The sequence below is a fragment of the Dipodomys merriami genome, unplaced genomic scaffold, assembly GCF_024711535.1.
Source record: "Dipodomys merriami isolate MVZ:Mamm:240054 unplaced genomic scaffold, mDipMer1.0.p SCAF_156, whole genome shotgun sequence".
Classification (NCBI taxonomy): Eukaryota; Metazoa; Chordata; class Mammalia; order Rodentia; family Heteromyidae; genus Dipodomys; species Dipodomys merriami.
Window position 1 is genome coordinate 1,604,950 of NW_027202893.1, and position 25,614 is coordinate 1,630,563.

Below are 25,614 nucleotides of genomic sequence, written 5' to 3' on the forward strand. Positions count from 1 at the left end.
TGAAGGACAGCACCCAGGCCCAGAGTTCAAGCCCCACCATGGACAAAAAAAAAAAAAAGAGATTAATAGGTCTGCAGGACTATGACTCAAGCCTGTAATCCTAGCTATCTCATCCCCAACAGAAAAAGGCGGAAGTGGCTCTGTGACTCAAGTGGTAGAATGCTAGCCTTGAGCAAAAGGAGCTCAGAGACAGAGCCCAGGTTCAGAGTTTAAGCCTCAGAACTGGCAAAAAAAAAAAAAAATCTTTAAGCACCAAGAGTAGGAAGGGATTCTAAGAAATGACCTGTTCACCCCCAGGCTGGTGGATCACACTTGTAATCCTTGCTGCTGGGTAGGCTGAGATCTGAAGATTGAAGCCAGCCCAGGCAGGAAGTGAGACTCTTATCTCCAATTCCTCATTAACACCAGAACACCGGAAATGGTACTGTGGCTCAAAGTGGTAGAGCACCTCCACTCTTAAGAAGAAGAGTTCAGGGGCAGGCCCTGAGGTCAAGCCGCACACAACGGACAAAACAGACAAAAAAAACCCAAAACAGTTTAGGTTCTTTGTTCCAGCCTTAAAATTGTTATATCCATTTATTACAATGGCTTCTTGTTGATGATGTCTATTATCTTATACCAAGCACTATGCTAGACGATTTACATAAATTTTACTTAGACAATTGAATTACTTTATTTATTTATTTATTTTATTTATTGCCAGTCCTGGGGCTTGAACTCAGGGCCTGGGCACTGTCCCTGAGTTTTTTGTTGTTGTTGTTGTTGTTTAATTCAAGGCTAGTACTCCTCCTCTTGAACCACAGCACCACTTCCAGCTTTTTCTGTTTATGTGGTACTGAGGATTCTAACCCAGGGTTTCATGCATGCTAAGCAAGCACTCTATCACTAAACCACATTCCAAGCATCCATTTATACTTGTTTTGTAGATGGGAAAACAAAATTCAGGTAAATTAAATTATTTACAAAAATTACTTCTTGACAGGTTCAGGGTTTGTTTATATTTGTTTATAAGTCTGGTTCAAAAATCTCTGCTCTTGTTGCCTGCCTGCCCCTGCCTGTCTGCCTGCTTGTCCTAAGGATCATATATTAAAAACATTACGACTAAAGGGAAATTACTATCATTTCTGGTCTGTTTCCTCTCCCTTTATTAAGAATTCTACTTACTCAGCGGCAGGACATCTTACTGCTACTTGGAGCTGTCAGCTGAAATGTGGCGGGTTGGGGGAATTGCAGGTGTGTGTAACAATTTCCATCTTCCGGGCAGCCGGAACTATTCTCGAGGCTGCTTGTGTTGTGTAGGGTGTGCCTTTTGGAGTTCCTCGGAGGGCGTGCCAGACTCGAGTGGCATCTCTGTGGCCAATAGGCGGGGATGTTGTTGGTGTGGGAGCCAATTAGGAATCTAGCTGAGGAGAAGCCCCGCTAATCTAAGGGCGCCGGCACCGGTTTGAAGGAACATGGGGTTGTATCGGAGGTGGCGGCCTATCTGGCTCCGGCTCCCGCGATCGCAAGCCTGCGAGTTACACACGGTGCGTGAGGTACCTGAAAGTTCCAAATCGAACCCAACCAAAGCCCAGCGTGTAGGCCCTGGTCCCAATGTCATACTCCTCGCGCCTGCGGTCTCAGATCACGGGAGGAGGCCACCCTAGCCCTCTCCTAGGGCCCTCCCAGGCCTAAGACCCTGTATCACCCAGTCCTCCTAAAAGTCCTGGGATTAGTGGCTCAGGGCACTTAACCATAAATCCACCCCCAATCCGGAGGAGCCGTAGGATGTGTTAAACTTCCTAACGTGTCTTTCCCTTCAGGCATCTGTGCCTTCCCCTCCACATTGGTTGAGCGAGCGATTTGGCCTTTTTGAGGAGCTATGGGCTGCTCAAGTAAAGAGGTTGGCAAATATGGCACAGAACGAGCCCCGGACGATTAAGATTTCACTTCCTGGAGGCCAGAAAGTGGATGCTGTGGCCTGGAATACAACCCCGTATCAACTAGCCCAGCAGATCAGGTATCGGGCCCCCTGTCCCTTGAGTTCCACTGCACCTGACTAGGGAAAGAAAATTTGGTCTGCTTGATTGTATTTTGTCCCCATCAAGGCGTGTATGTGTTGTGTGTGTTTCCCCCTTGAGATATGTATGTATATTAAATTATTTAAATTTTCAGCTTCAGAGTAGTATTGTACATTAAGGGAAAAAATAAGTTTTAATACTCTACCACTGAGCCACCTTCCCAGCCCAAGTTTTAATACTCTAGAAACTCATTTTCCTTTTGAAGATTTAGACTCGCTGGGATACTGGCCTCTCCCCTGTGGGTTGTAACCTTGACTTTTCTTCATTTCCACCCCCTGCTGCGGAAGTTCAACACTGGCTGATACTGCAGTGGCTGCTCAAGTGAACGGTGAACCTTATGATCTGGAGCGGCCCTTGGAGACAGATTCTGATCTCAGATTTCTGACATTTGACTCCCCAGAAGGGAAAGCGGTAAGCTTCTCTGTACAGAGAGTACAAGGGCTAGAAACTAAGATATTTAATCAGGAAATTCTAACATTTATTACTTCCTCCATTTGCAGACTGTATTGACCATCTGACTCTTCCTGGCTAAGCTGTAAACATGATAAAAGTTTCTACTTAGCCTTAGTCTATTAAGCAAACATTATTTGTACTAGTGAAATGGAGTGATACGAAGTTGAAAAAAGTAGAATAATATACCAATTCATCCTTTTCAATTCTTGAACACATACAATATAAGTCATCCATGGCTTATTTATATTCAGTTTTAACATAGTTTCCACACCTGAGCACACAGTGTGCTCTCTACTCTTTGTCCTTTTCTTATTAGCTTGAGTAACTTATTCCTTGTCTGTTAGCATCTTAGAAAAATAGAGTTCTTTTGTCATCTATTGGTAGTAGCCAATCTTAGAAGATTAGCTCTGTCACACTAGATTCCTCCGCTATGAAAAAAGTTCAAACATGGGCTGGGAAGGTGGCTCAGTGGTAGAATGCTTGCCTCGTATGCATAAGACCCTGGGTTCGATTCCTCAGCACCACATAAACAGAAAAAGCCAGAAGTGATGCTGTGGCTCAAGTGGTAGAGTGCTAGCCTTGAGCTAAAGAGCTGAGGAACAGCGCCCAGGCCCAGAGTTCAAGCCTCATGACTGACCAGAAAAAAAAAAAAGTTCAAACAACACTAGAGGATAGCTCATTGTTAAGAGTGCTTGTCTGCCATGTGCAAGGCCTTGGGTTCAGTCCCTAGCACCATAAAAAGAACAAATAAAGCTGACCATTAATGGCTCTCTTCTGTAATCCTGGATTCCCAGGAGGTTGAGATCCAGAGAATCACATTTCAAAGCTAGTCTGGGCAGAGAGGTCCACTAGGCTCCACCTCCAGAAATAGCCAACAGAAAGCAGAGCTGGAGGCATAATTTATTTGGTAGAGCACCAGTTGAGCAAGTAAACCAAGCATGTTTAGGCCCTGACTTTAAACCCCAGTACAAAAAGGGACCAAACATATTTCTAAAGATCTGTTGTTTGAGACAGCATCTCACTATGTAGCCCAAGCTGCCCTCAAACTCAAAATCCTTCTGCTCAGGTACATACCACCATGCCTTGGCTAGGAACCACTAGTAGTATCCTAAGAAACCCTAAAATGTTATAGGAGAACCAAAGAAGACTAGCTAGTCCCCTGCTTCTGTGCTCAAAAGTAGGAAGCAACAAGGACTGATACTAGTGTTCTCCTTCCTTGCTTTTGTTGTTGTTCGTGGGGCTTGAACTCATGGCCTGGCACTGTCCCTGATCTTTTTCACTCAAGGCTAGCACTCAATACATTGAGTTATAGTGCCACTTCCAGTTTTCTGGTGGTTAATAGGAGATAAGAGTTTCACAAGGACTTTTCTGCCCAGGCTGGCTTTGAACTACAATCCTCAGATCTCAGCCTCCTGAGTAGCTAGGATTCTAGGCATAAGCCACTGGTATCTGGCTTCTGTTTGCTTTTCTATCCTCTTCCCTCTGCCTAAGATAAACAAACAAACAAAAAACTTAGTGGTCACCCTTGAAATCTAGGCTTTCCATTTAATCTTAGAACTGGCTCATTAGATTCTTGTGGTTTCCTCAGATTCTCTGAGTGGAGATTCAGGGCTTAAAGGAGAAGTTCCTGAACTCACAAACTCTTCTGTGAACCCAGGTGTTCTGGCACTCTAGCAGCCATGTTCTGGGAGCAGCAGCTGAGCAGTTCCTGGGTGCTATTCTCTGCCGAGGTCCAAGTACAGAGTATGGTTTTTACCATGATTTCTTCCTAGGAAAAGATCGGTGAGTAGTACAGGGAAGAAGGAGAGTGATCCTGGGGTGTCTTCAGAAGCCCTTTTCTGGGCCTTGGGCATATTCAGTTTGGAGGAGAAAGCTACAGAGGGTTTTTCTCTGTGTGTGTGTGTGTGTGTGTGTGTGCGCGCGCGCGCGTGCGCGTATGTGTGTGCATGGTGGGCCTAGGACTTGAACTCAGGGCCTGGGTTCTATCCCTGAGCTTTTACTGTTCAAGGCTAGCACTCTATCACTTGAGCCACATCTCTACTTCTGGATCTTTTTTTTTTTTTTTTGGTCAGTCATGGGGCTTGAACTCTGGGCCTGGGCGCTGTCCCTTAGCTCTTCAGCTCAAGGCAAGTGCTCTGCCCCTTGAGCCACAGCACCACTTCCAGTTTTCTGGTGCTTTTTTGGAGATAAGAGTCTCACGGACTTTTTTGCCTGGGCTGGCTTTGAACCGTGATCCTCAGATCTCAGCCTCCTGAGTAGCTAGGATTACAGCTGTGAGCCACGGGCGCCCAGCTCTACTTCTGGCTTTTTTGGTGGCTAATTGGAGATAAAAGGCTCGTGGACTTTCTTGCCCAAACTAGCTTTGAACTGCAACCCTTTAATCTCTGTCTCTTGATTAGGATTACAGGCATGAGCCATTGGTACCCAGTAAGACCTCTTTAAGGCCCAACTGTAACATTGGTACCAATTTCTTTACTAGGTCATGTTCCTCTTCTAACTCTGCTTGAAATTTATTTAGTCATCATGCATTCTTCTAATATTATTTATTTATTTATTTTTGGTCAGTCATGGGGCTTGAACTCTAGGCCTGGGTACTGTCCCTGAGCTCTTCAGCTCAAGGCTAGCACACTACCACTTGAGCCATAGTGCCACTTCCGGCCTTTTTTTCTGTTTATGTGGTGCTGAGGAATCGAATCCAGGGCCTCATGCATGGGAGGCAAGCACTCTCCTACTCAGCCCTAGATGGCTTCAAACTTTTAATTCTCTCACCTTAAGTCCCAAGTGCAAAATACTGGAATGAAAGGTGTGGGCCATGCACTCAGTTTATGTTGTGTGTGTGTGTTGGTCCTGGGGCTTGAAATCAGGGCCAGGGCTGAACTTTGAGTGCACGTGTGTGTCTATGTGAGTTCTGACACTTGAACTTAGGGCCTGGACACTGTACCTGAGCTTTTTCACTCAAGGCAGTGTTCTACAATTTGAGTCACAGCTTTACTTTTGGCCTTTTGGTCATTAATTGTAGACGAGCATCTGATAGACTTCCCTACCCAATTGGGCTTCAAACCATAATCTTTAGATCTCAGCCTCCTGAGTAGTCAGTATAACAGGCATGAGCCATTAGTCCCAGATCCTGAAATTTTTTTTTTTTTTTGGTCTGGTCGTAGGGCCTGAACTCTGGACCTGGGCGCTGTCCCTCAGCTCTTCAGCTCAAGGCTAGCGCTCTACCACTTGAGCCACAGTGCCACTTCCGGCTTTTTTCTTTTTGCTTATGGGGTGCTGAGGAATTGAACCCAGGGCCTCAGGCATGCAAGGCAAGTGCTCTACCACTGAGCCACTTTCCCAGCCCAGATCCTGAAATTTTTTGCTAAAGGTTAGCACTCTAAGATTAGCACTTATGGCGGTTAAGTGGAGACAAGAATCCCATGGATGAGGCTAGGAAGGTGGCTCAGTGGTAGAGCGCTTGCCTTGCATGCATGAGGCCCTGGGTTCGATTCCTCAGCACTACATAAGAAAAAAGCCGGAAGTGGTGCTGTGGCTCAAGTAGTAGAGTGCTAGTCTTGAGCTGAAGAGCTGAGGGACAGCGCCCAGGCCCAGAGTTCAGGCTCCATGACCGGACCCAAAAAAAAATTAAAAAAAAAAAAAATATATATATATATATATATATACCCTGTGTTTCATCTCCAGCACTATACCAAAAAGAGAGAGAGAAAGGAAAGGAAGGAAAAACTAAAACTGATTGCCAATTTATCTTTTTTCTCTGGGTTTGTCTGTCTTTACCAGTAGTTCTAGTCTTTTTTTCTTGGAGGGCAGGACTTTACTCTTGTGTTGCCTCTTAGCAGAAATCAAGCACATTCTCCCTTTTCCAGGACAGTCCAGGGCTCAGAGTTGTCTGTTCTGGAGCAGATTTGCCGGGAGATTGCAGCTGCTTCGCAACCCTTCCGGAGGCTGGAGGTATCTCGGGATCAGCTTCAGCAGCTCTTCAAGGTGTGCTGACAGTATCAATTTAGGAGGAAGATGGAGGTGTTAGGGAAAGGATAACTTTCTCTAGAACATCTTTGTAGCTTCACTCTTCTGTTCTGTTTTCTTCCAGGATAACCCCTTTAAGCTCCGCCTGATCCAGGAGAAAGTAGCAGGTCCGACAGCAACAGTGTATGGGTGAGCAACTGTCAAGATTAAGGAAAACAGAATCAGAGACACAGAGAAAAAAAAGCCAGGGAAAAAAAAGGAATTGATTTTGATTAGCTATTTCTCCCTCTGCCTGTAGGACAGTTTCTTCATCTTTACCTGTTTCTGTTAGTTAAATACCCGTGAAGGGGAAAGCTAGACAGTCAAGAATCTGGACATCGCTGACTGACTTCCTCTTTCTCCCAGGTGTGGCATGTTGGTTGATCTTTGCCGGGGCCCCCACCTTCGGCACACTGGACAGATCGGAGGGCTGAAGCTTCTAACGGTCAGTTGTGAGAGTGAAGTTAGATGGATGCTGCTGTTTTCATAGGAGAAAGCAAGAGAGTATGAAGCTGATTCTTTCTCCTAGCTCTTCTCTGCTCTCATGGCTAAGGAGAGAATCCAGAAGGATAGAGACTTATCCCCACATTCTAAAGTCTCCTAGTATGATAGCAGATAATGGACACCCTGCCAAAGCCCTGAAGTCATTTTTTTTTTTGTTGTTGGTCATGGGACTTGAACTCTGGGCATGGGCACTGTCCTTCAGCTCTTCAGCTCAAGGCTAGCACTCTACCACTTGAGCCACAGCACCACTTCAGGCCTTCTCTGCTTATGTGGTGCTAAGGAATCGAACCCAGGGCCTCATGCATATGAGGCAAGCACTCTACCACTGAGCCTCCTTCCCAGCCCCCCTGAAGTCCATTTGAATTCCCTAGTCTTACATCTTTATTAAGGGAGATGATCAGAGTAGATAGAGTCTTGGAAGAAAGATGGAGCAGACTAATTAGGATCATACAGGAAATGACATAGAACAGGCTAGATAGGATCATATAGGGACGGCATCTGTAGAGAGGGAATATGGTCCAAGAAGATAGATAAATACCATCTTGACCAGCACCAGAAGAATACTCTAAAACACAGTCATGCCTTCAGTGAAAATACATCATGAAAACAAAGGAGGAGGCTGCAATGCTTGGTAAGAAATGTATGCATTATCCTGCCCATGTAATTGTAGCCCCTCTGTACAGTATGTTCTCAAATAAAATAAAATAATATTAAAATATAAAAAAAAAAAAAGAAAATACATCATGAAGCTGTGTGCTGCTGGCTCAGGCCTGTAATCCTAGCTACTCAGGAGGCTGACATCTGAGGATTGTGGTCCGAAGCTAGCCAGGGCAAAAAAGTCCATGAGATGTCTCCAATTAACCACCAGAAGACCAGAAATGGCACTGTAGCTCGAAGTGGTAGAGTGCTAGCTGTGAGTGAAAAAGCTCAAGGACAATGTCCAGGCCCTGAGTTCAAGCTACACATGGACAAAAAGAAAAGAAAAGAAGGAAGGAAGGAACAGAAGAAGGAAGAAAGAGACTAGGAATGTGGCTTAGTGGGAGAGTGCTTGCCTAGCATGCATGAAGTCCTGGCTTCAATTCCTCACCACCACCTAAACAGAAAAGGCTGGGAATGGTGCTGTGGCTCAAGTGGTAGAGTGCTAGCCTTGAGCAAGAAGAATCTCAGGGACAATGCCCAGGCCCTGAGTTCAAGCCCCAGGACTAGCAAAAAAAAATAGCAGTAGACAATGGCTTATGTACAGCATAAAGCCCTCCATGGAAAACCTGGCCATCTACTTAACCCACTCTGCCACTAATGTGCTACATGGCTTTGGGTAAATCTTGACTATTTTTCTTTTTCTTTCTTTTTTTTTTTTTTGGTCGGTTGTGGGGCTTGAACTCTGGGCCTGGGCGCTGTCCCTCAGCTCTTCAGCTCAAGGCGAGCGCTCTACCACTTGAGCTATAGCGCCACTTCCGGTTTTCTGGTGGTTTATTGGAGATAGGAGTCTCACAGCCTTTCCTGCCCGGGCTGGCTTTGAACTGTGATCCTCAGATCTCAGCCTCCTGAGTAGCTAGGATTATAGGTGTGAGCCACCAGCGCCCGGCTTTGACTATTTTTCCACCTATAAAGTGAAACCAACTAATGTAGTAGCAATATTTAAGGAATAGGACTAAAAAATACAGTACTAGTATTGTTGTTTTAAAAAAGCATAACAGCTTTTGTGTTTCATGTGGCTATGAACAGAATGTGGTGTGGAAAGGTGTCCTTACTGAAGTTCTATGGGACCTTGGTAAGGGATAGATATATAGACTGCCATTTGACCAGAATTGAGTTACCCCTCTAAGCAGTCATTGATTAGACAGTAATAGAAGAAAGTATAGGGATGCTGATACGACAGTGAGACTGGGGAGAAAAAAAGATCACTGGTTAAGATTAGGCCTGAGTCAGATAAAACTAAGGCTAAATGTGGCCAGGACAATCCAGAAGACGCAGCTGCCAGCCTCGGGTAGGCGATAGGATGGGATTGTCATCAAGGAACATTCTTGTGATGGCTTCCATCAAGAAAGACCTACAAGGCTAGAGAGAAAGGTCACCTACTTTCAGTCCTCCTCATGTTCCCTCTGTCCTGTCACAGAACTCAGCCTCCTTGTGGAGATCCTCAGGGGCTTCTGAGATACTGCAGAGAGTGTCAGGCATTTCCTTTCCCACAGCAGAGCTGCTAAGGGACTGGGAAACACAAAAGGAAGAAGCATTGTTGCGGGACCACAGGCGCATTAGCAAGGTACAGAACTTGGGAACCATGGCGGGTATGGAGAAAAGAGAGGTGGTGGAGGGAGGAAGGAATCTGATTGTGAAGTTAGAGCCAATCTAGTCAAACAGATTGAACAACCCTGTCATTCATTTCTTCTGCTTTTAAAGCCTTTTCCTCCTTGAGTGATAGTTGGCATTCTGTTCCCAGGAGCAGGAGCTCTTCTTCTTCCATGAACTGAGCCCTGGGAGCTGCTTCTTCCTGCCAAGAGGAACAAGGGTGTATAATGCTCTAGTGGCTTTTATTAGGGTAAGAGGCACCTAAGTCCGTGGGGGAAGACTAGGGGTACGCTAAACCAAGGAGTTTGAGGTAAAAAGAGGATTGAGCCAGACATAGTGATTCATGCCTGCAATCCTAGCCTTGTGTGAGCTAGGGCAGGAAGAGTGTGAATTTGAGGCCAGCCTGAGCTACAACAATGAAACCCTGTTTTAGTATTAAGAGTATAACCATAAACATTGTAAAATGCTGTTGACTTTGGTAAGGCAGTACAGTTGTGTGTTCTGTAGTTAGGGGAGACTATAGAGAATGGGACTTGCTACATAATAGCTTGTTGGTTATCAGTATAGTCTGAGACCCCAGGAAAATTACCCAGCTGCTTCCCTGCTTCATCTCCTTGCGTTTCACTGACCTCCCTTCTATATCCTCCTCACCAGGCTGAATATGCCCGCCGTGGGTTCTCAGAAGTGAGAACTCCTACACTGTTCTCTACAAAACTCTGGCAACTATCAGGCCACTGGGAGCATTACAAGGAAGACATGTTCACCCTGCAGCCCCCAAGCACAAACAAGGCTGCCAGTGCCCAGAGTGGCCACTCTGCCAGGCCTCCCATAGACACACTTGCACTCAAGCCCATGAACTGCCCTGCACACTGGTGAGCTGGGAGCGAAGAGGCCTGGATGAGTCTTCCTGGGACTTGGGTTGCTAAACGTAAAATAACAGAAAGAGGGCTGGGAAGGTGGCTCAGTGGTAGAGCACTTGCCTTGCATGCTCGAGGCCCTGGGTTCTATTCCTCAGCACCACATAAGCAAAAAGAAAAACTGGAAGTGGCGCTGTGGCTCAAGTGGTATAGCGCTAGCCTTGAGCTGAAGAGCTGAGGGACAGCGCCCAGGCCCAGAGTTCAGGCCCCACGACCGGATTAAAAATAAATAAATAAATAACAGAAAGAATAGGACATCTAATGTGAGCCTTGAATCTGCCTTGACGCTAACGTTGGTAAAATCATGCCACCTCTTGGCTCTCTGTCCCCTTTTAAGTAACATCAAGGCTCAGTGTCCATCATAAAACAGAGGCCAGTAAATGATAATTAGTTTTTTTTGTTTTTTTGTTTTTTTTTATCGATTATGGGGCTTGAACTCTGGGCCTAGGGGCTGTCCCTCAGCTCTTCAGCTCATGGTGAGCACTCTACCCCTTGAACCACAGCACTTCCAGTTTTCTGGTGGTTATTTGGAGATAAGACTCTCAAGGACTTTCTGTCTGAGCTGGCTTTGAACCGGGATCCGCAGATCTCAGCCTCCTGAGTAGCTAGGATTACAGGTGTGAGCCACTGGCACCCTGCAGTGATAATTATTTCTGGATAACTAAGAGATTGACTTTTGGACCAGACACCAATCAGTCTGTGATGGGTGAGCATGACAAGACGTATATGTGTATGTTAAGATGGAAAGGGTGCTAGCTGACAGTGCAGAGAAATAGCCAGACTTGGGGGAGAAGCATTTTTTAGGGCTAGTTCTCCCTGTAGCCCTAACCCTTCCCCACCCCAACCTCAGCCTGATGTTCGCCCACCGGCCCAGATCTTGGCGGGAGCTGCCCATTCGCCTGGCTGACTTTGGAGTCCTGCATCGAGCAGAAGCCTCTGGCAGCCTGGGAGGGCTGACCCGGCTGTGGCGCTTCCAGCAGGATGATGCGCATATCTTCTGTGCACCAGATCAGGTTGCCCTTCCCCAGCTCCCCCAAAACATGTCTTGAACACTTGTCATGCTCTCTGCGTACCTTGGACTACCCTGATACTCATTTTCTTTCTGTCTACTACCAAATGTGTCCACTCTCTGCTCCCAACTTTCTTCTGCTTCCTCTCTAATTTTGCCCTGTCTTGCTCAAACTACCATTACCTCAGGTGTCTGGCTAGCTCATAACCTACCTCTACCCCTATTTCCTGCCTCTAGCTGGAAGCAGAAATCCAAGGCTGCCTTGATTTCCTCCGTTCTGTGTATCAAGTCCTTGGCTTCTCCTTCCGCCTGGCGTTATCCACCCGGCCATCTGGCTTCCTAGGGGAGCCCAGCCTTTGGGAGCAGGCTGAACAGGTGAGCAGGAGTCAGGAAGCAGAGGCACATAAACTACTCTCCAGTGGAAGGTGAGGGGGGGCTGGCCTATGGGATTGGAGGGGTGTCTTACTGGTGAATTTTCGGGTGCTGAGAGTTCATTTCCTCTACAGATCCTTCAGCGGGCCTTGGAGGAATTTGGAGAACCCTGGGACCTGAACCCTGGAGATGGTGCCTTCTATGGGCCTAAGGTAAACTTCTAGGGATCTTGCTTAGAGGGTTTTTAGTTGTTGTTGTTTTGTTGTTGTTTTTTTTTGTCGGTTGTGGGGCTTGAACTTTGGGCCTGGGCACTGTCCCTCAGCTCTTCAGTTCAAGGTTAGCGCTCTACTACTTGAGCCACAAGGCCACTTCTGGCTTTTTCTGTTTATGTGGTGCTGAGGAATCAAACCCAGGGCCTCATGCATGTGAGGCAAGCACTCTACCACTGAGCTACCTTCCCAGCCCCTTGCTTAGAGTTGTATTTTGTTTTGCCAGTCCAGGGGTGTGGGTACTGTCCCTGGGCTTCTTTTGCTCAAGGCTAGCAGTCTACCACTTGAGCCACAGTGTCACTTCCAGCTTTTTCTGTTATGTGGTACTGAGAAATTGAACCCAGGCCTTCATGTATGCTAGGTAGGCACTCTACCCCTAAGCCACATTCCCAGCCTCTTTGCTTAGAGTTTTGTTGATACAGATTTTGTTTTGTTTTCTTAAACATTTAGTGACATCAAGAAATTTTCATGCCAGGAGCCAATGGCTCATGCCTGTAATCTTGGATACTCAGGAAGCTGATTTCTGAGGATCGCAATTCAAAGGCAGCTAGGGTAGGAAAAATATAACACTCTTGTTTCCAGTTAACCAGCAAAAACCTAGAAGTAGAAGCTGTGACAGTGCCCAGGCCAGGCACAAACAAAGGAGGACTTGGGACAGAGCTTAGTGATAGAGTGTATGATAGCATGTGCAAGGCCCTAGGTGTGAGCCCCAGCCTGAGTGTATATACTGGGATGTAGCCCAGGGGTAGAGCACTTGCTTAGCATAATTAGGGCCTTGGGCTTAATACCCTAATAACAAGATGGTAGAGGGGGAAAGTAAGGAAAATGTATCTTATTGACTTCATCAATAGTACAAGGCAAATATTTTTATGTTACTAAGACAAAAAAATTCAGAAAGGCTAAACAATGTGTTCAAGTCAGTGTTCAAGTATGTATTACATTAAATCAATCTTAGGGGCTGGAAAGGTGGCTCAGTGGTAGAATGCTTGCCTTGCATGCATGAGGCCCTCGGTTCGATTCCTCAGCACCACATAAGCAGAAAAAGCCGGAAGTGGCACTGTGGCTCAAGTGGTAGAGTGCTAGCCTTGCTTGAGATGAAGAGCTTAGGAACAGTGCCCAGGCCCAGAGTTCAAGCCCATGACCCACAAAAAAACAAACAAACAAAAAAAACAAATCAATCTAATAAATAGTTTGCTGATAGCACTAATGGCTAATGGCTCACACCTACAATTCTAGCTACTTAGGAGTCTGAGATCTAAGGCTTGCAACTCAAAGCCAGTTTGGGCAGACAAATCTGAGACTCTTATTTCCAAATATCCAGCAAATGAACCTACTGTAGAGGTGGTAGAACATAAGTCATTAAGCAGAAATAACGTTGAGTGAGAACATGAGGCCCAGAGTTCAAGCCCCAGTATCTACTACCATACAAATACAAAAAAAAAAAAAAGTTTACTAAGATACCGTGTTTTTGTTTGTGTTTTTTTTTTTTTTTTGCCAGTCCTGGGGCTTGAACTCAGGGCCTGGGCACTGTCCCTGAGCTTCTTTTGCCCAGGGCTAACACTCTACCACTTGAGCCACAGCACCACTCTGGCCTTTTCTGTTTATGTGGTGCTGAAGAATCAAACTCAGGGTTTCATGGATGTTAAGCAGGCACTCCTAACCCTAAGCTACATTCCCAGCCCTGAGGTATGGTTTTTTAGAAAGCAAAATAGAATCAGGTGCCAGTGTCTGACACCTGTAATCCTGGCTACTCAGGAGGCTGAGATCTGAGGATCATGATTTGAAGCCAGCCCAGGTAGGAAAGTCTATGAGACTTTTATCTCCAGTTAACTGCCAAAATACCAGAAGTGGAGATGTGGCCCTGGTAGTAGTGAGATAACTGTGAGCAAAAAAAAACTCAGTGATGCCGGGCGCTGGTGGCTCACGCCTGTAATCCTAGCTACTTAGGAGGCTGAGATCTGAGGATCATGGTTCAAAGCCAGCCCGGGCAGGAGAGACCGTGAGACTCCTATCTCCAATAAAACCACCAGAAAACCGGAAGTGGCGCTGTAGCTCAAGTGGTAGAGCGCTCGCCTTGAGCTGAAGAGCTGAGGGACAGCGCCCAGGCCCAGAGTTCAAGCCCCACGACCGACAAAAAAAAACAAAAAAAACAAAAAAAAAACTCAGTGATGACACTCAGTTCAAGCCCTAGGACCAGAAAAAAAAAAAGCAAGATAGAGGGAAAAGCTTGGAAATTCTTGAGGAGTATGTCAGAGAGCTGACTAGGACAAAGGATGGCTGGCAGCAGCAAAGGATCAATTGAATCTTGAAACCGTGACTTCCATGGTGACATCAGTCTCTGATTTTGCATCCATGTGGTATGTGACATGTTGGGCAGCTCTGAGCAGTTCTTCTACAGGGCAAGGAGATAGTAGGATGTGGTACCTACAGGGTGGGGCTAAGCCTTAAGACAGTGACAGACAAACAATAGAAAATGTTACAACTGAGTAGGAAAGATACAAGGCAAAGGTTCCTATGGGTCACAAGGAAAAAGAAGGAAACTGAGTTGAAGAACCAGTAATAGGAGTCAGTCACTGGGGCTTGAACTGGCTTGAACTCAGGGTCTGGGTGCTGTCCCTGAGCTCTTTTGCTCAAGGCTAGAACTCTACCACTTTGAGCCACAGTTCTACTTCTGCTTTTTTGTTTTTGTTTTTTGCTGGTTGTGGGGCCTGAACTCTGGGCCTGGGCACTGTCCCTCAGCTCTTCAGCTCAAGGCTACCGCTCTACCTCTTGAGCCATAGCGCTACTTCCAGTTTTCTGAGTGGTTTATTGGAGATAAGAATCTCATGGACTTTGCTGCCCTGGTTGGCTTTGAATGGTGATCCTCAGATCTTAGCTTCCTGAGTAGCCAGGATTACAGGCATGAGTCTTGGTGCCCAGCTTTTAGTGTTTTATTGGAGATATGAGTCTCATGGACTTTTCTGCCCAAGCTATCTTCAAACCATGATACTCATATCTCAGCCTCCTGAGTAGCTAGGATTACAGGCATGAGCCATCAGTGCCTAGCAGGAGTCATTGTCAGCTGGAAGAACAAGAGACAACAATCACATTAGGTGTTTGATGACTGTGTCAGAGGTGGAACTGATGGATAAGATGACAGTACAAGGGGCTGGGAAGGTGGCTCAGTGGTAGAGCGCTTGCCTTGCATGCATGAGGCCCTGGGTTCAATTCCTCAGCACCACATAAGCAGAAGAAGCTGGAAGTGGCACTGTGGCTCAAGTGGTAGAGCGCTAGCCTAGAGCTGAAGAGCTGAGCGACAGTGCCCAGGCCCAGCGTTTAGGCCCCACGACTGACCAAAAAAAAAGAAAAAAAGATATGGCCATATTGTGAGTAGGAGTGAAGATATCTGAGATGAGGAGCTCAGGGAATTGAGGCAAGGATGCCATCCCCTAACATCCTGATCTAACATGGTTGTTAGGTGGAGAGAGCCACTGAGACCCCGTGCCAGAGTGAATGAATCAGATTGGAGTAGAAAGGTGAATGACTGCACGTAGCGTGGCGCACACGTGGGTAGAAGCGTTTGCTGAGGGAGCTGATGGAACTGCTGGTTCTTGGTTTCTCTCATTGCCCCCATCTCTACCCTCCAGATTGATGTGCGCCTCCACGATGCCCTCGGTCGCCCCCATCAGTGTGGGACCATCCAGCTCGACTTCCAACTACCCCTGAGATTCGGCCTCCAGTACAAGGGGTACCAAACCATGCCCTACGCTGGCCCCCTTTCCCTTGACAGCCCATGAATAGGAGGACTCCCCTTCCTTTGATCCTAAAACCAGAGCCACATCCTCCACACGCATACCCTGCTTACAATGAGTATTTCCTCAAAACTGGAAGATGATTTGGGTTTGTGACGCTTCCATTCCATCCACCTGTTTCCTCCCAAGGCAGGCAGGGGCCCCAGAGCGTCCAGTCCTCATCCACCGGGCAGTGCTTGGTTCTGTGGAAAGGCTGTTGGGAGTGCTGGCAGAAAGCTGTGGGGGGAGATGGTGAGTCCTCTTACACTGGATTTCTGTTCTGGCCCTGGAACTAAGTAGTTCACGCTCCAGGTCCAGTCCCTCTTCATATCCCAGCTTGTTTTCTTCCCAGTTCTGCTTCCTCTAGGCACATATCTGGCGAGAGCCAGCACGAATAATTTGCCACACTGTTCACTCTCACCAGGCCACTGTGGCTGTCCCCGTTCCAAGTGGTGGTCATCCCTGTGGGGCCAGAGCAAGAGGCGTATGCCAGACAGGTGAGGAGCTGGGGACAGATGGGCTTCCTGTTGTTCCACAGTGGGAAGTGTGGAGCCCAGCTCTGCGTAGGAAGAGGCTGTACAGGGCAGTGGGAAGAGCATTGCCCTTGGAGCCTCAAGACTGAGCTTGAGCTTAAAAATCTGCGACTGCTCTCTGCCTGATAGAGCTGTGTGACACGGTGAATACTGCCAACAGAGCCCTTGGTAAAAAGTGGGCTTGACTGAATGTTAGTTTATTTTTCTGGAGCAGCTGGTTGGGTGGAGTTGTGCAGGCAATGTCCAGCGAAAGAAGAATGGAGGCAGGCAAAGTCGATGTGGTGTGGAGGTGGCCGCAGTGTATAGATGAGGAGGAGAGTGTGTGAGAGCCTGAGAGCACTGGGGGGGGGCGCTGAGGATGAGTGCTATTGATCCCGATTCCTCCATGAGTCACTTCCTAGTCACCCAACCCGTGTCCCAGGTACAGCAGAGTCTTCAGGCCGCAGGACTAGCCGGTGATCTGGACGCAGACTGTGGAATGACCCTTAGCCGGCGGGTCCGCCGGGCCCAGCTTACTCACTACAATTTTCAGTTTGGTAAGAGAGTGGGTTAACTCAGGACTTCAGAGCCCTGGGATCTAGTGTTTTTGTTTGTTTGGGTTTTTTTTTTCTTTCTATTAAGTTTATTAAGTTTGCTTATGTGTTTATGTAGATTAATTGGGGCTCATTTCCTGAGCTGGGTAGGAGCCTGACTTAGTTGCCCTCTTAAGTTCCTTTAAACTGCTCCTCACACAACCACTAGGTCCCTCAGAACAGTTTTATTCTAATTAACCCCACTCTAAGGGGGTTCTGATAGGGTGATTACCCAAGCAAGCATTGGAGAGAAAGGGACAAGAAGGGTTAACAGGCATTAACCGAACTCAGGTAGCTCCTGTAGCTCATATCTCTAATCCTAGCACTCAGGAGGTAGAAGCAGGAGAAGCACAGGTTCTAAGCCAGCCTGAGCTTTATAGTGCAGCCCTGTCTCAGAAAACTAAGGGCTAGGGATGTGTATAGCTCAGTAGTAGATGCTCGACTAGTGTGTGCAAGGCCCTGGGTTAGCCTATAGCTCCAAACAAAACAAAAGTGGAAAAAATAACAAGGCCTTCCTAATTTTAGCCTTGTTTATTTCATCCCTAGAGATGAGGAGAAAGACCACAAGGAAAATAGTCTAGCACTGCCTTTTTTTTGTCGGTCTTGGGGCTTGAACTTGGCCTGGGCGCTATTCCTCAGCTAGTGCTCTACCACTTGAGCCACAGCACCACTTCCGGTTTTCTGCTAGTTTATTGGAGAGAAGAGTCTCACAGACATTCCTGCCCAGGCTGGCTTTGGACCGTGATCCTTAGATCTCAGCCTCCTGAGTAGCTAGGATTACAGGCACTAGCACTGCCTTTCTTCTGCTTTTTTCACCCTCCAGAGTTGAGTGTTCTTGAAGGCTAGGAGCAGAAACACCCCAAGCAAATTACCTGCTTCTGTAGTAGTGCATATCCCCATACTGCCAGGATTCTAGCAAGCTACCCCTCGGTGCCATGGCTGGCACTACTTTCTTCCCTTTCCTCCAACATCCCACCCACCCCTCCACCCCATTCATGTGTACAAGTTATCGTTGTGTCTTCCAAATGTGTTTGTTTTTCTCCAAATGACCCTAGTGTCTGACCCCTGGGCTTGTGACCAGAAGTGATAAGGCCGGAGATGGGAGCCTGGGCCAATTCCTTATCTCCTCAGGATGGGCAGTGAACTGAACTGCAAAGCAGGCACAGCTAAATATATACTTCGTTAAACCATATCATGTTCTCTCCCACCCTTCCTAGGGATTTAAGTCCCCTAAGGTCCTGCAAAGCAAAAGAAATATCCCCAGTGGATGAACTTGTCTTGACATTCCCAAACCTTCCTTCCTCTTTCTTGCAGTAGTTGGCCAGAAAGAGCAGAGTAAAAGAACAGTGAACATACGGACTCGCGATAATAGGCGACTCGGGGAGCGGGACTTGACTGAGGCTGTGCAGAGGTTGCTGGAGCTGCAGAACACAAGGGTCCCTAATGCTGAAGACCTTTTTTGAGCCTTTGTATGCAGATGAAGCAGAAACCCATTAGCTTCCCTCCCACAGGAGATCCTGATTCCTTACAACTGCCAATCTCTGCTCCCTTGAATAATGGACTTGGTTAGGGGCTCCACAGAGGGAGGGAAGCCATACTACTTGGATGTGGGGAGAATGAAATGAAGGCAAAAAATAAACTTGAAGTTGGAGTTGTGTCTCAGAGTAGATCACCTGCTTAACAAGTGTGAAGTCCTGAGTTCAAACCCCAGTACTGCTGTAAATAAACACAACTCGAGCTCCTGGATATGAGTCTTCATTTCTGACTTCTAGAGAAGGGTAAAAGAGGGGCTGGGAAGGTGGCTCAGTGGTAGAGCGCTTGCCTTGCATGCATGAGGCCCTGGGTTCAATTCCTCAGCACCACATAAGCAAAAAGAAAAAAGCCGGAAGTGGCGCTGTGGCTCCAGTGGTAAAGCGCTAGCCTGGAGCTGAAGAGCTGAGGGATAGTGCCCAGGCCCAGAGATCAGGCCCCACAATCAGACCCAAAAAAAAAAAAAAAAAAAGGGTAAAAGAAAGTTCCACTTTGTCTTCCTCTTTTTTTTTTTTTTTTTTTGCCGGCCATGGGGCCTGAACTCTGGGTCTGGGCGCTGTCCCTCAGCTCTTCAGCTCAAGGCTAGCGCTCTACCACTGGAGCCACAGAGCCACTTCCAGCTTTTTCTGTTTATGTGGTGCTGAGGAATCAAACCCAGGGCCTCATGCTTGCAAGGCGTGCACTCTACCGCTGAGCCACCTTCCCAGCCCCTTGTCTTCCTCTTTTGTCCCAGAGTTGGGGGAAAGGGACAGCAGTCCTTTTACTAGTTGGGGGGGGCACTTCAGGCAGCTGTCCTTTTTCTCCACCCCCAATTCAGTTGCTTCTAAGATCCCTTCTCCACAAAGGCAGCATGTAAGTCGAGAAACTAAGGCCAAACTTAGGGCTCAAGTGTCCCATGCTCCATGAATCTCTGAATCAGTTTCCCCTGGGTTATGTGAGTGCTCCCCTCCCATCACCTCCATTCTTCTCAAGCCTCTGAGCAGGCTTCAGGATGAGTTTGGGAGGAGTGGCTGCCAGAGGAGGAGCAGCTGGGACTGAGTCACGGCAGGAAGCTGAGGAGGGCGGGAGATAACACCAGACAGCTTATAAAGGGAGACAGCTGCCCAGAAAATTCCAACAGCAGTAGCAGTAACCAGAGGAACAGGCTTCCAGCAGCCCAGACCTTCAAATCCAGATCTGCCTGAGACAACCCGGCTTCTGGGTGGCGGCGACCAGTTCCTACCCCAGGATGGGGACCATATCCAGAGCAGCCTTGGTTTTTGCCTGCTTGGCTCTTTCTTCTGCCACCTCTGAAGGAGGTGAGTAGGGGTGGGGTCGGCCCTGGGGAAGGGACCTGGCTCTGGACAGCTCATCCGCAGCAGGGTGGTTTGCCCTTCCTTTTCTGAGCAGTCCATGGTATGCTTGGGGCACTGCTGCCTTTAACCAGGGAGGCAGAAGCAGGAGAGGGGCTCCTGGAGATTGCTAGTAAAGGAACACAACGTCAGAGTCAGGTAGACAACAGAGGGTAGGTGAAATCAGAGTAAGGGTCAGTGCCTGAGCAAATCTATATGGCGGGGGCTATGAAGCAGGTAAGAAGGGAGAAAGGATCTACACAGGACACTAAACTGAGCTGCTGACCCAGGGATCCGTAACTGACTCCTTGGTTAGAGGAAGAGTCAGGGTAAATCCACCCGCAGACTTTTCTACCTGGCACTTACATACTACCTGCTTTGATCCCTAACCAAATGGAATTCCAGCAGAGAGGATTGTTAAAAGATGTAAATAGATCAAATCCATTTCTGGTGGAATTCTGTCGTTGTCCCTCCCAGTTCTTAGTCTTGGGCCTGTGGATCAGCTGTAATTGATTCCTGTCTGACTCAGTCCCTCAAGTCCTAAGTTGAGACCCAAACCAAGGAAGAGCTAAGACTACAGGGAAGTGCTTAAGCTGCCTGGGCCCCTCCCCAGAAGATCTAATGATGTATAAAGGCCTAGAAGGCTAGGTAGGGAAGAGGATGTGCATAGGTGAGCTCCCCACTACCTGTTCCAAGTCAGACTTCCTCCAAAAGATAGACAAGCACCAAAGTGAGCCCTAGGTGGAGCACAGCCATAAGCCCTGAGGGGGAGACACTGAAAGAGAAAATTAGGGACTCCCTTCTCAAGTCTTACTTGTCATATTCCTTTTAGGCTCAACCTCTGAGCCAGGTAGAGGTGAGGCCATCAAATATCACAGATTTTCTCAGGACCCAGTCAGTGTAGGTGTGTTTGTGGAGGAGATTATTGGATGCAGGGAAGGTGCCATACTTAAGTGGCTTGCATGTCTTAATCTTCTTTCCACACTTAGTCCCTTGTTCAAAATTGCCCCTGACAGCTAGGAGTATAGGCTCAAGCCTGTAATCCTAGCTATACAGGAAGCTGAGATCTGAGGATCCCAGTTCAAAGTCAGCCTGGGCAGGAAAGTCTATGAAACTCATCTCCAATTAACCATCAAAAAGCTGGAAGTGGAACTGTGGCTCAAGACCACTTGAATGCCAACCTTGAGTGAAACACCTAAAGGACACCACCCAGGCCCTGAGTTCAAGTCCTAGAACTGGGACCAAACCACAACAAAAACCCTGCCTCTCACCTGCGTGTCTTCCCTCCAGGCCTTAGGACTCCAGAAAAGCAGGAGGTGAGACCAGAGCGCCTCACTCACAACCTTCAAGAAGGTAAGAGTTTGGGGGAGCAATCAAGGAATAGGGAGTCAAGGAGGAGGAGCTGTGGGCTCTGACTCTACCCCCCCCCACTTGCTTCTAGTTGGCTATGCAGCACCCCCTTCCCCACCCCGGACCCGAAGCTTCTCTGTGTATCAACCTGACACCATTGAGTATGACCTTCCCTTTGAGGAACAGCATGAAGGTAAGGCCCCCACCAGCCCTGCTCAGCCCCCCCTCCAGGTCTCTAACCACTCTGCTTCCTGCTCTTCTCCTAGAGAGGAGAGAGGAAGCCTCACCTCTCCTATAGCCTGGCTGCTCACACTCTCCTCCTTCTATAGTACAGCCCCTTCTCTCGCCAAAAGCCATCCCTGTGCAGAAGGAAGTGCTGGCCCCGCCCCAAATCCCTGTTGAAAAGAAAGGTGAGCTTGAGCCACTCCCAGCCTCCATCCCTCGGGGCCGTGTTGATGCCGGTCTTGATCTTCACTCCTGTGTGTGCTCACGTCTGTCTTGCAGCAGGCTCCCGTTTCTCTCAGGAAGCAATTTCCCCCCAAGAAGAGCTGCCCCCTCCCCAAAGCTCTACTGAACAGAAGGAAAGTAAGTAACTACCCCCCTATCCCCGGCCCCTTACTCCACAGACTCACCCCAGAGCTGGCTTTGGAAGCAAACAAGATGGTAGGTTCGGTCACTTAGTCGTGTAAGAGTAAAGGAGTTGTTTACTCTCTTCATGCATACAACTGAGAAAACAGAGCCTGCTGGATAAATGATGTGATTGAATGACATATAATAACCCCCTGCTGAGTTCCTCTTTGTGGATGGCAACCAGTCAGGTTCCTGTTTCCTTTGTCTTGTTTTGCTTTGTTTTTGACACCAGACGTAGCCCAGGCTGCTCTCAAACTTTTGATCCTCCTGCCTCAGCCTCCCTGGGGCTGAGATCATAGGCTTGCACAACCACGCCTGGCTGATTCCTATTTTCTAGAGATGCCAATCCTAAAGTGAGTTTTGCTCACACATTTCTACCCCAGTAGACCCACCTCCCCCACCTCAGGAGATCTCCCAATCCAAACAGAGACACGGTGAGTGGCACATTGATGTCCCTCCCCCTGCATGAGCATCTAGGACCCTGAAGGCAGGAGCCTTGGGACGTAGCTCAGGGAGCAAAGATTTGAGAGGAAGGATGGTTGTAGGGGTAAAACCTTTCAGGCTTCCATTTTCTTCCTTTTAGTCAGTTATTCCAAAAATAAGCACAGATTCCTTTCTTCCCCAATTCCCTGATGTCCTCCCAATCCTTTCGCCTCAAATTCTTCCAATCATGCCCGCTCTCTTGGCTAGCCTTTGTCTGTCCCTCCCTCCCATTCTGTGTTCCTCATTCTAGAAAGGCCAGCTCCCCTCATGAGCCAGAGCCCTCCGGAAGAATCTCCATCCTGGAATCCGGCGGAGCACTGCCCGCCGCCGGCTCGCTCTCGGGGCGGCTGGGCCCACCGGCTGGACGGCTTCCCGCCGGGGCGGCCTTCCTCCGACAATCTGAAGCAGATCTGCCTTCCCGAGCGCCAGCACGTGGTGTACGGGCCTTGGAACCTGCCGCAGACCGGCTTCTCCCACCTCAGTCGCCAGGGCCAGGCCCTCAACCTGCTGGAGACCGGCTATGCCCGCTGCTGCCGCTGCCGCAGCCGCGGAAACCGCCTGGACTGTGCGCAGCTCGTGGTAAGGGTTAGGCGTGAGGCCGGCGGGGCCTTGAACCCCGGGCCTACCGCCAGCCTCCCCAGGCTGCCCAAAGCGTAGAGAACAGCACTGGCGTTTGCTCCCTGCCATCCAAGCGACCCTGGGGGGTGGGGGGAGCGGGGACCCCGGGGCTTGCTGGCTGACCCGCACCCCCTCTCGCTCTAGTGGGAGGACACAATGACCCGATTCTGTGAGGCCGAGTTCTCGGTCAAGACGCGACCCCACGGGTGCTGCAAAAAGCAGGGGGAGGCGCGCTTCTCCTGCTTCCAGGAGGAGGCGCCTCGGCCGCACTACCAGCCCCGGGCCTGCCCCAGCCAGCAGCCCGGCATGGCCTCGGGCCCCGAGGTGCCGTTCCCCCCTGCGATGCCCACCCTGGATAACCTCAAGAACATCTGCCACCTGAGACGCTTCCGCGCCCTGCCCCGCCACCTGCCGGCCACCGACCGCCTCCACAGACAGCTGCAGGCGCTGCTGCGGCTCGAGGGCGACTTCCAGCGCTGCTGCCGCCGGGGCAGCAACCACACCTGTGTGTGGAAGGCTGTAAGTGGCCACGCCGCCCACCCCACCGGCCCGCCCGCCTGCTGCCCGGCTCCAGCCCACCGTGCCAGCCCGGCCACCCGTGCGCTTCCCACCCGGAGCATGTTCGTCTGCTTGTGATTGTCCGTCCACCCGTTGTGTCCATCTGTCATCCGAATCTGTTCCGTCTCGAGCCTTCATGCTACAGTCCTGGCTTCATCCACCTGTGACCCCCACACGCGCACCCCCGGCTACCAGCCAGCCAGCTCTGGCCCCTCATCTCCGCCTCTCCTCCTGCTGGGCCAGCTCCTCTCCCATGAGCGACAGGGCGCCTCCTCTGTGCTCCCTCCCCTGAGGCTTCCCACGTGTCCATTGCTGCCTCCCTGCCCTCTAGGTCTTCTTCCTCCCATATGAGCCCCTGGGGCTTAAGACCCTCATTTCATAGCTGGGGGTGATAAGAAAGTAGATGGTGAGGAGAGAAGGAGACAAGTAGCTAGGTTTCTGACTCTCTCTCTCTCTCTCTCTCTCCCTCTGTCTGTCTGTCTGTCTGTCTCCCTGCTCCCCCACAGTGGGAAGACACTCTGGATAAGTACTGTGACCAGGAGCAGGCTATAAAGACCCATCCCCACTCGTGTTGCCACTACCCTCCTAGCCCTGCCCGTGATGAGTGTTTTGCCCGTCGGGCTCCCTACCCCAACTATGACCGGGACATCTTGACCCTTGACCTTAGCCGAGTTACCCCCAACCTCATGGGCCATCTCTGTGGAAACCAAAGAGCTATCAGCAAACAGTGAGTCTTGCCCCGATCTTCCCGCCCTCTTCTCCTCCCAAAAGTGTCCCTCCTGCTCCTCCCAAAAGTGTCCCTCCTGGGTGCCTTTGGACAGAGCGCATACAGACCATAAGTGGGTCTTGCAGTACCAGTTTAATGCCATGGCTGTAAAGACCCTGACCTCTACCTTTCTCTCATCAACCATAGCAAACAGATTCCTGGGCTGATCCAGAACATGACTGCCCGCTGCTGTGACCTGCCGTTTCCAGAACAGGCCTGCTGTGCTGAGGAAGAGGTGTGTGGGGAAGGGGGATGCAAGGAAGCAGAGAGAGAAAGCTAGAAGTGAAGGCTATCAGTGTGTGTGTGTGTGTGTGTGTGTGTGTGTGTGAGAGAGAGAGAGAGAGAGAGAGAGAGAGAGAGAGAGAGTCCTGGAGCTTGAACCCAGGGTGCTGTCCCTGAACTTTTTTGCTCAAGGCTAACACTCTACCTTTTGACCATTTGAGCCAGAGCTCTACTTCCAGCAGTTGGATGGTTAATTGGAGATAAGAGTCTCACAGACTTTCCTGCCTGGGTTTGCTTTGAACTGCGATCCTCAGCTCTCAGCCTCAAGTAGCTAGGATTACAGACATGCGCTGCCAATACCCAGCCTGCCTCTTCTCTTTACTATCTCAAAGCAGCCCACTAGTAAGGAGGACTAGTGGGAGAGATCTTCTTCTTGGTTCCTGAAGTCTTGCTTCTTGACCTGGCCTGTTCCCCATTCCTAAGCTCCTATTATAGCTTCTCTAGGCCTCAGACATCTGGCATCTCCAGATGTACACATCTGTCAGTCACAAGGAATCTAGCTATGTGAAGCAGCCTTGCACTATCTCTGGGCCCCAGGAAGAGATCCCAGAGGAGAGCAGTAGCTGACAGAAGAATGACTCTGAGCATCCCACCTCCCCTGTACCTTATCATCATTCCTGATCCTTACTCTTCTCTTCAGAAATTTGCCTTTGTCGATGATCTGTGTGGTCCCCGACGGAACTTCTGGAAAGATACTGCCCTTTGCTGTGACCTGACTCCTGGGGATGAACAGACCAACTGCTTCAACATCAATTATCTGAGGAATGTGGCTCTAGTGGCTGGGGACAGTGGGGATGCCGCACACCAGGGGGAGCAGAGCCCAACTCGGGGAACAAATAGCAGCCCCACCCCTGGGTCCAAGGAAGAATGAGTCAGCTCAGAGCCTTGGAGGATCAGATGGGGGGGAACCCCACCCCGCTCCACCCTCCCTGAACACTCATTACAATAAACACCTCTTGGATTTGGCGTCTTCATTGTCTGTAACATACAAACACACCCTCCTAAGCCTGCTTGGATTTCCTTCAATGACTGATCCACTACCTTGCCCCTACTGACTGAGCAGAAGACGTTCCACAGGCTGGGGTAGGACCAATGCTAACTGGCTTATCTTTACCACTTGTCATCTTGACCTTATGTATTTGAAAAGGATACCACTTTGTTAACCAGCTGTCAAAGATATAGTTCATGTCCCTGATAATTCCCAGTGCCACATCCCAACATGATATTTTTATTTTATTTTTTATGTTCTTTTGTTCCAGCACTGGGGCTAGAACTCAGACTCTAGCACTCACTTAGCCCTTTTTTTTTTCTCTTCT

The 25,614-nt window shown here is 48.9% G+C and overlaps 2 protein-coding genes and 1 long non-coding RNA gene across 4 annotated transcripts; 2 read left to right on the plus strand and 1 right to left on the minus strand.

Moving 5' to 3' along the window:
* Positions 1-1,418: 1,418 nt before the first annotated feature.
* Positions 1,419-18,496, plus strand: LOC138827476 (threonine--tRNA ligase, mitochondrial). 2 transcript variants are annotated; one of them, XM_070023009.1, is made up of 18 exons: positions 1,419-1,526; positions 1,803-1,999; positions 2,348-2,471; positions 4,171-4,295; positions 6,377-6,494; positions 6,601-6,665; positions 6,882-6,960; positions 9,136-9,282; positions 9,460-9,558; positions 9,963-10,180; positions 11,076-11,238; positions 11,472-11,609; positions 11,741-11,818; positions 15,502-15,602; positions 15,796-15,897; positions 16,070-16,142; positions 16,600-16,714; positions 18,065-18,496. In XM_070023009.1, the coding sequence occupies exons 1-18, from the start codon at positions 1,455-1,457 to the stop codon at positions 18,211-18,213; spliced, it is 2,163 nt and encodes a 720-aa protein (XP_069879110.1). In that variant the 5' UTR covers positions 1,419-1,454; the 3' UTR covers positions 18,214-18,496. The 2 variants fall into 2 exon arrangements, with proteins under 2 accessions (XP_069879110.1, XP_069879109.1); XM_070023008.1 differs by having other exon boundaries at positions 1,420-1,535.
* Positions 6,489-9,237, minus strand: LOC138827477 (uncharacterized). The gene is made up of 3 exons (XR_011372101.1): positions 9,099-9,237; positions 6,795-6,993; positions 6,489-6,673 (listed from the first exon to the last, which is right to left on the minus strand). It is a non-coding gene; the product is annotated as an uncharacterized lncRNA (long non-coding RNA).
* Positions 18,497-19,375: 879 nt separating the features above from the next.
* LOC138827478 (extracellular matrix protein 1-like) lies at positions 19,376-25,264 on the plus strand. Its single transcript, XM_070023010.1, has 10 exons — positions 19,376-19,578; positions 20,902-20,964; positions 21,053-21,154; positions 21,291-21,371; positions 21,466-21,546; positions 22,325-22,653; positions 22,837-23,211; positions 23,757-23,977; positions 24,164-24,251; positions 24,939-25,264. The coding sequence occupies exons 1-10, from the start codon at positions 19,509-19,511 to the stop codon at positions 25,167-25,169; spliced, it is 1,641 nt and encodes a 546-aa protein (XP_069879111.1). The 5' UTR covers positions 19,376-19,508; the 3' UTR covers positions 25,170-25,264.
* Positions 25,265-25,614: the final 350 nt, after the last annotated feature.

Coding starts and splice junctions, on each gene's coding strand:
- LOC138827476 (XM_070023008.1), top strand. CDS start 1,455: ATGGGGTTGTATCGGAGGTGGCGGCCTATCTGGCTCCGGCTCCCGCGA. Junction 10,181..11,075: donor ATGAACTGCCCTGCACACTG/GTGAGCTGGGAG, acceptor CCCCAACCTCAG/CCTGATGTTCGCCCACCGGC. Junction 11,819..15,501: donor GTGCCTTCTATGGGCCTAAG/GTAAACTTCTAG, acceptor TCTACCCTCCAG/ATTGATGTGCGCCTCCACGA.
- LOC138827478 (XM_070023010.1), top strand. CDS start 19,509: ATGGGGACCATATCCAGAGCAGCCTTGGTTTTTGCCTGCTTGGCTCTT. Junction 19,579..20,901: donor TTCTGCCACCTCTGAAGGAG/GTGAGTAGGGGT, acceptor TCTTCCCTCCAG/GCCTTAGGACTCCAGAAAAG. Junction 23,212..23,756: donor ACACCTGTGTGTGGAAGGCT/GTAAGTGGCCAC, acceptor GCTCCCCCACAG/TGGGAAGACACTCTGGATAA.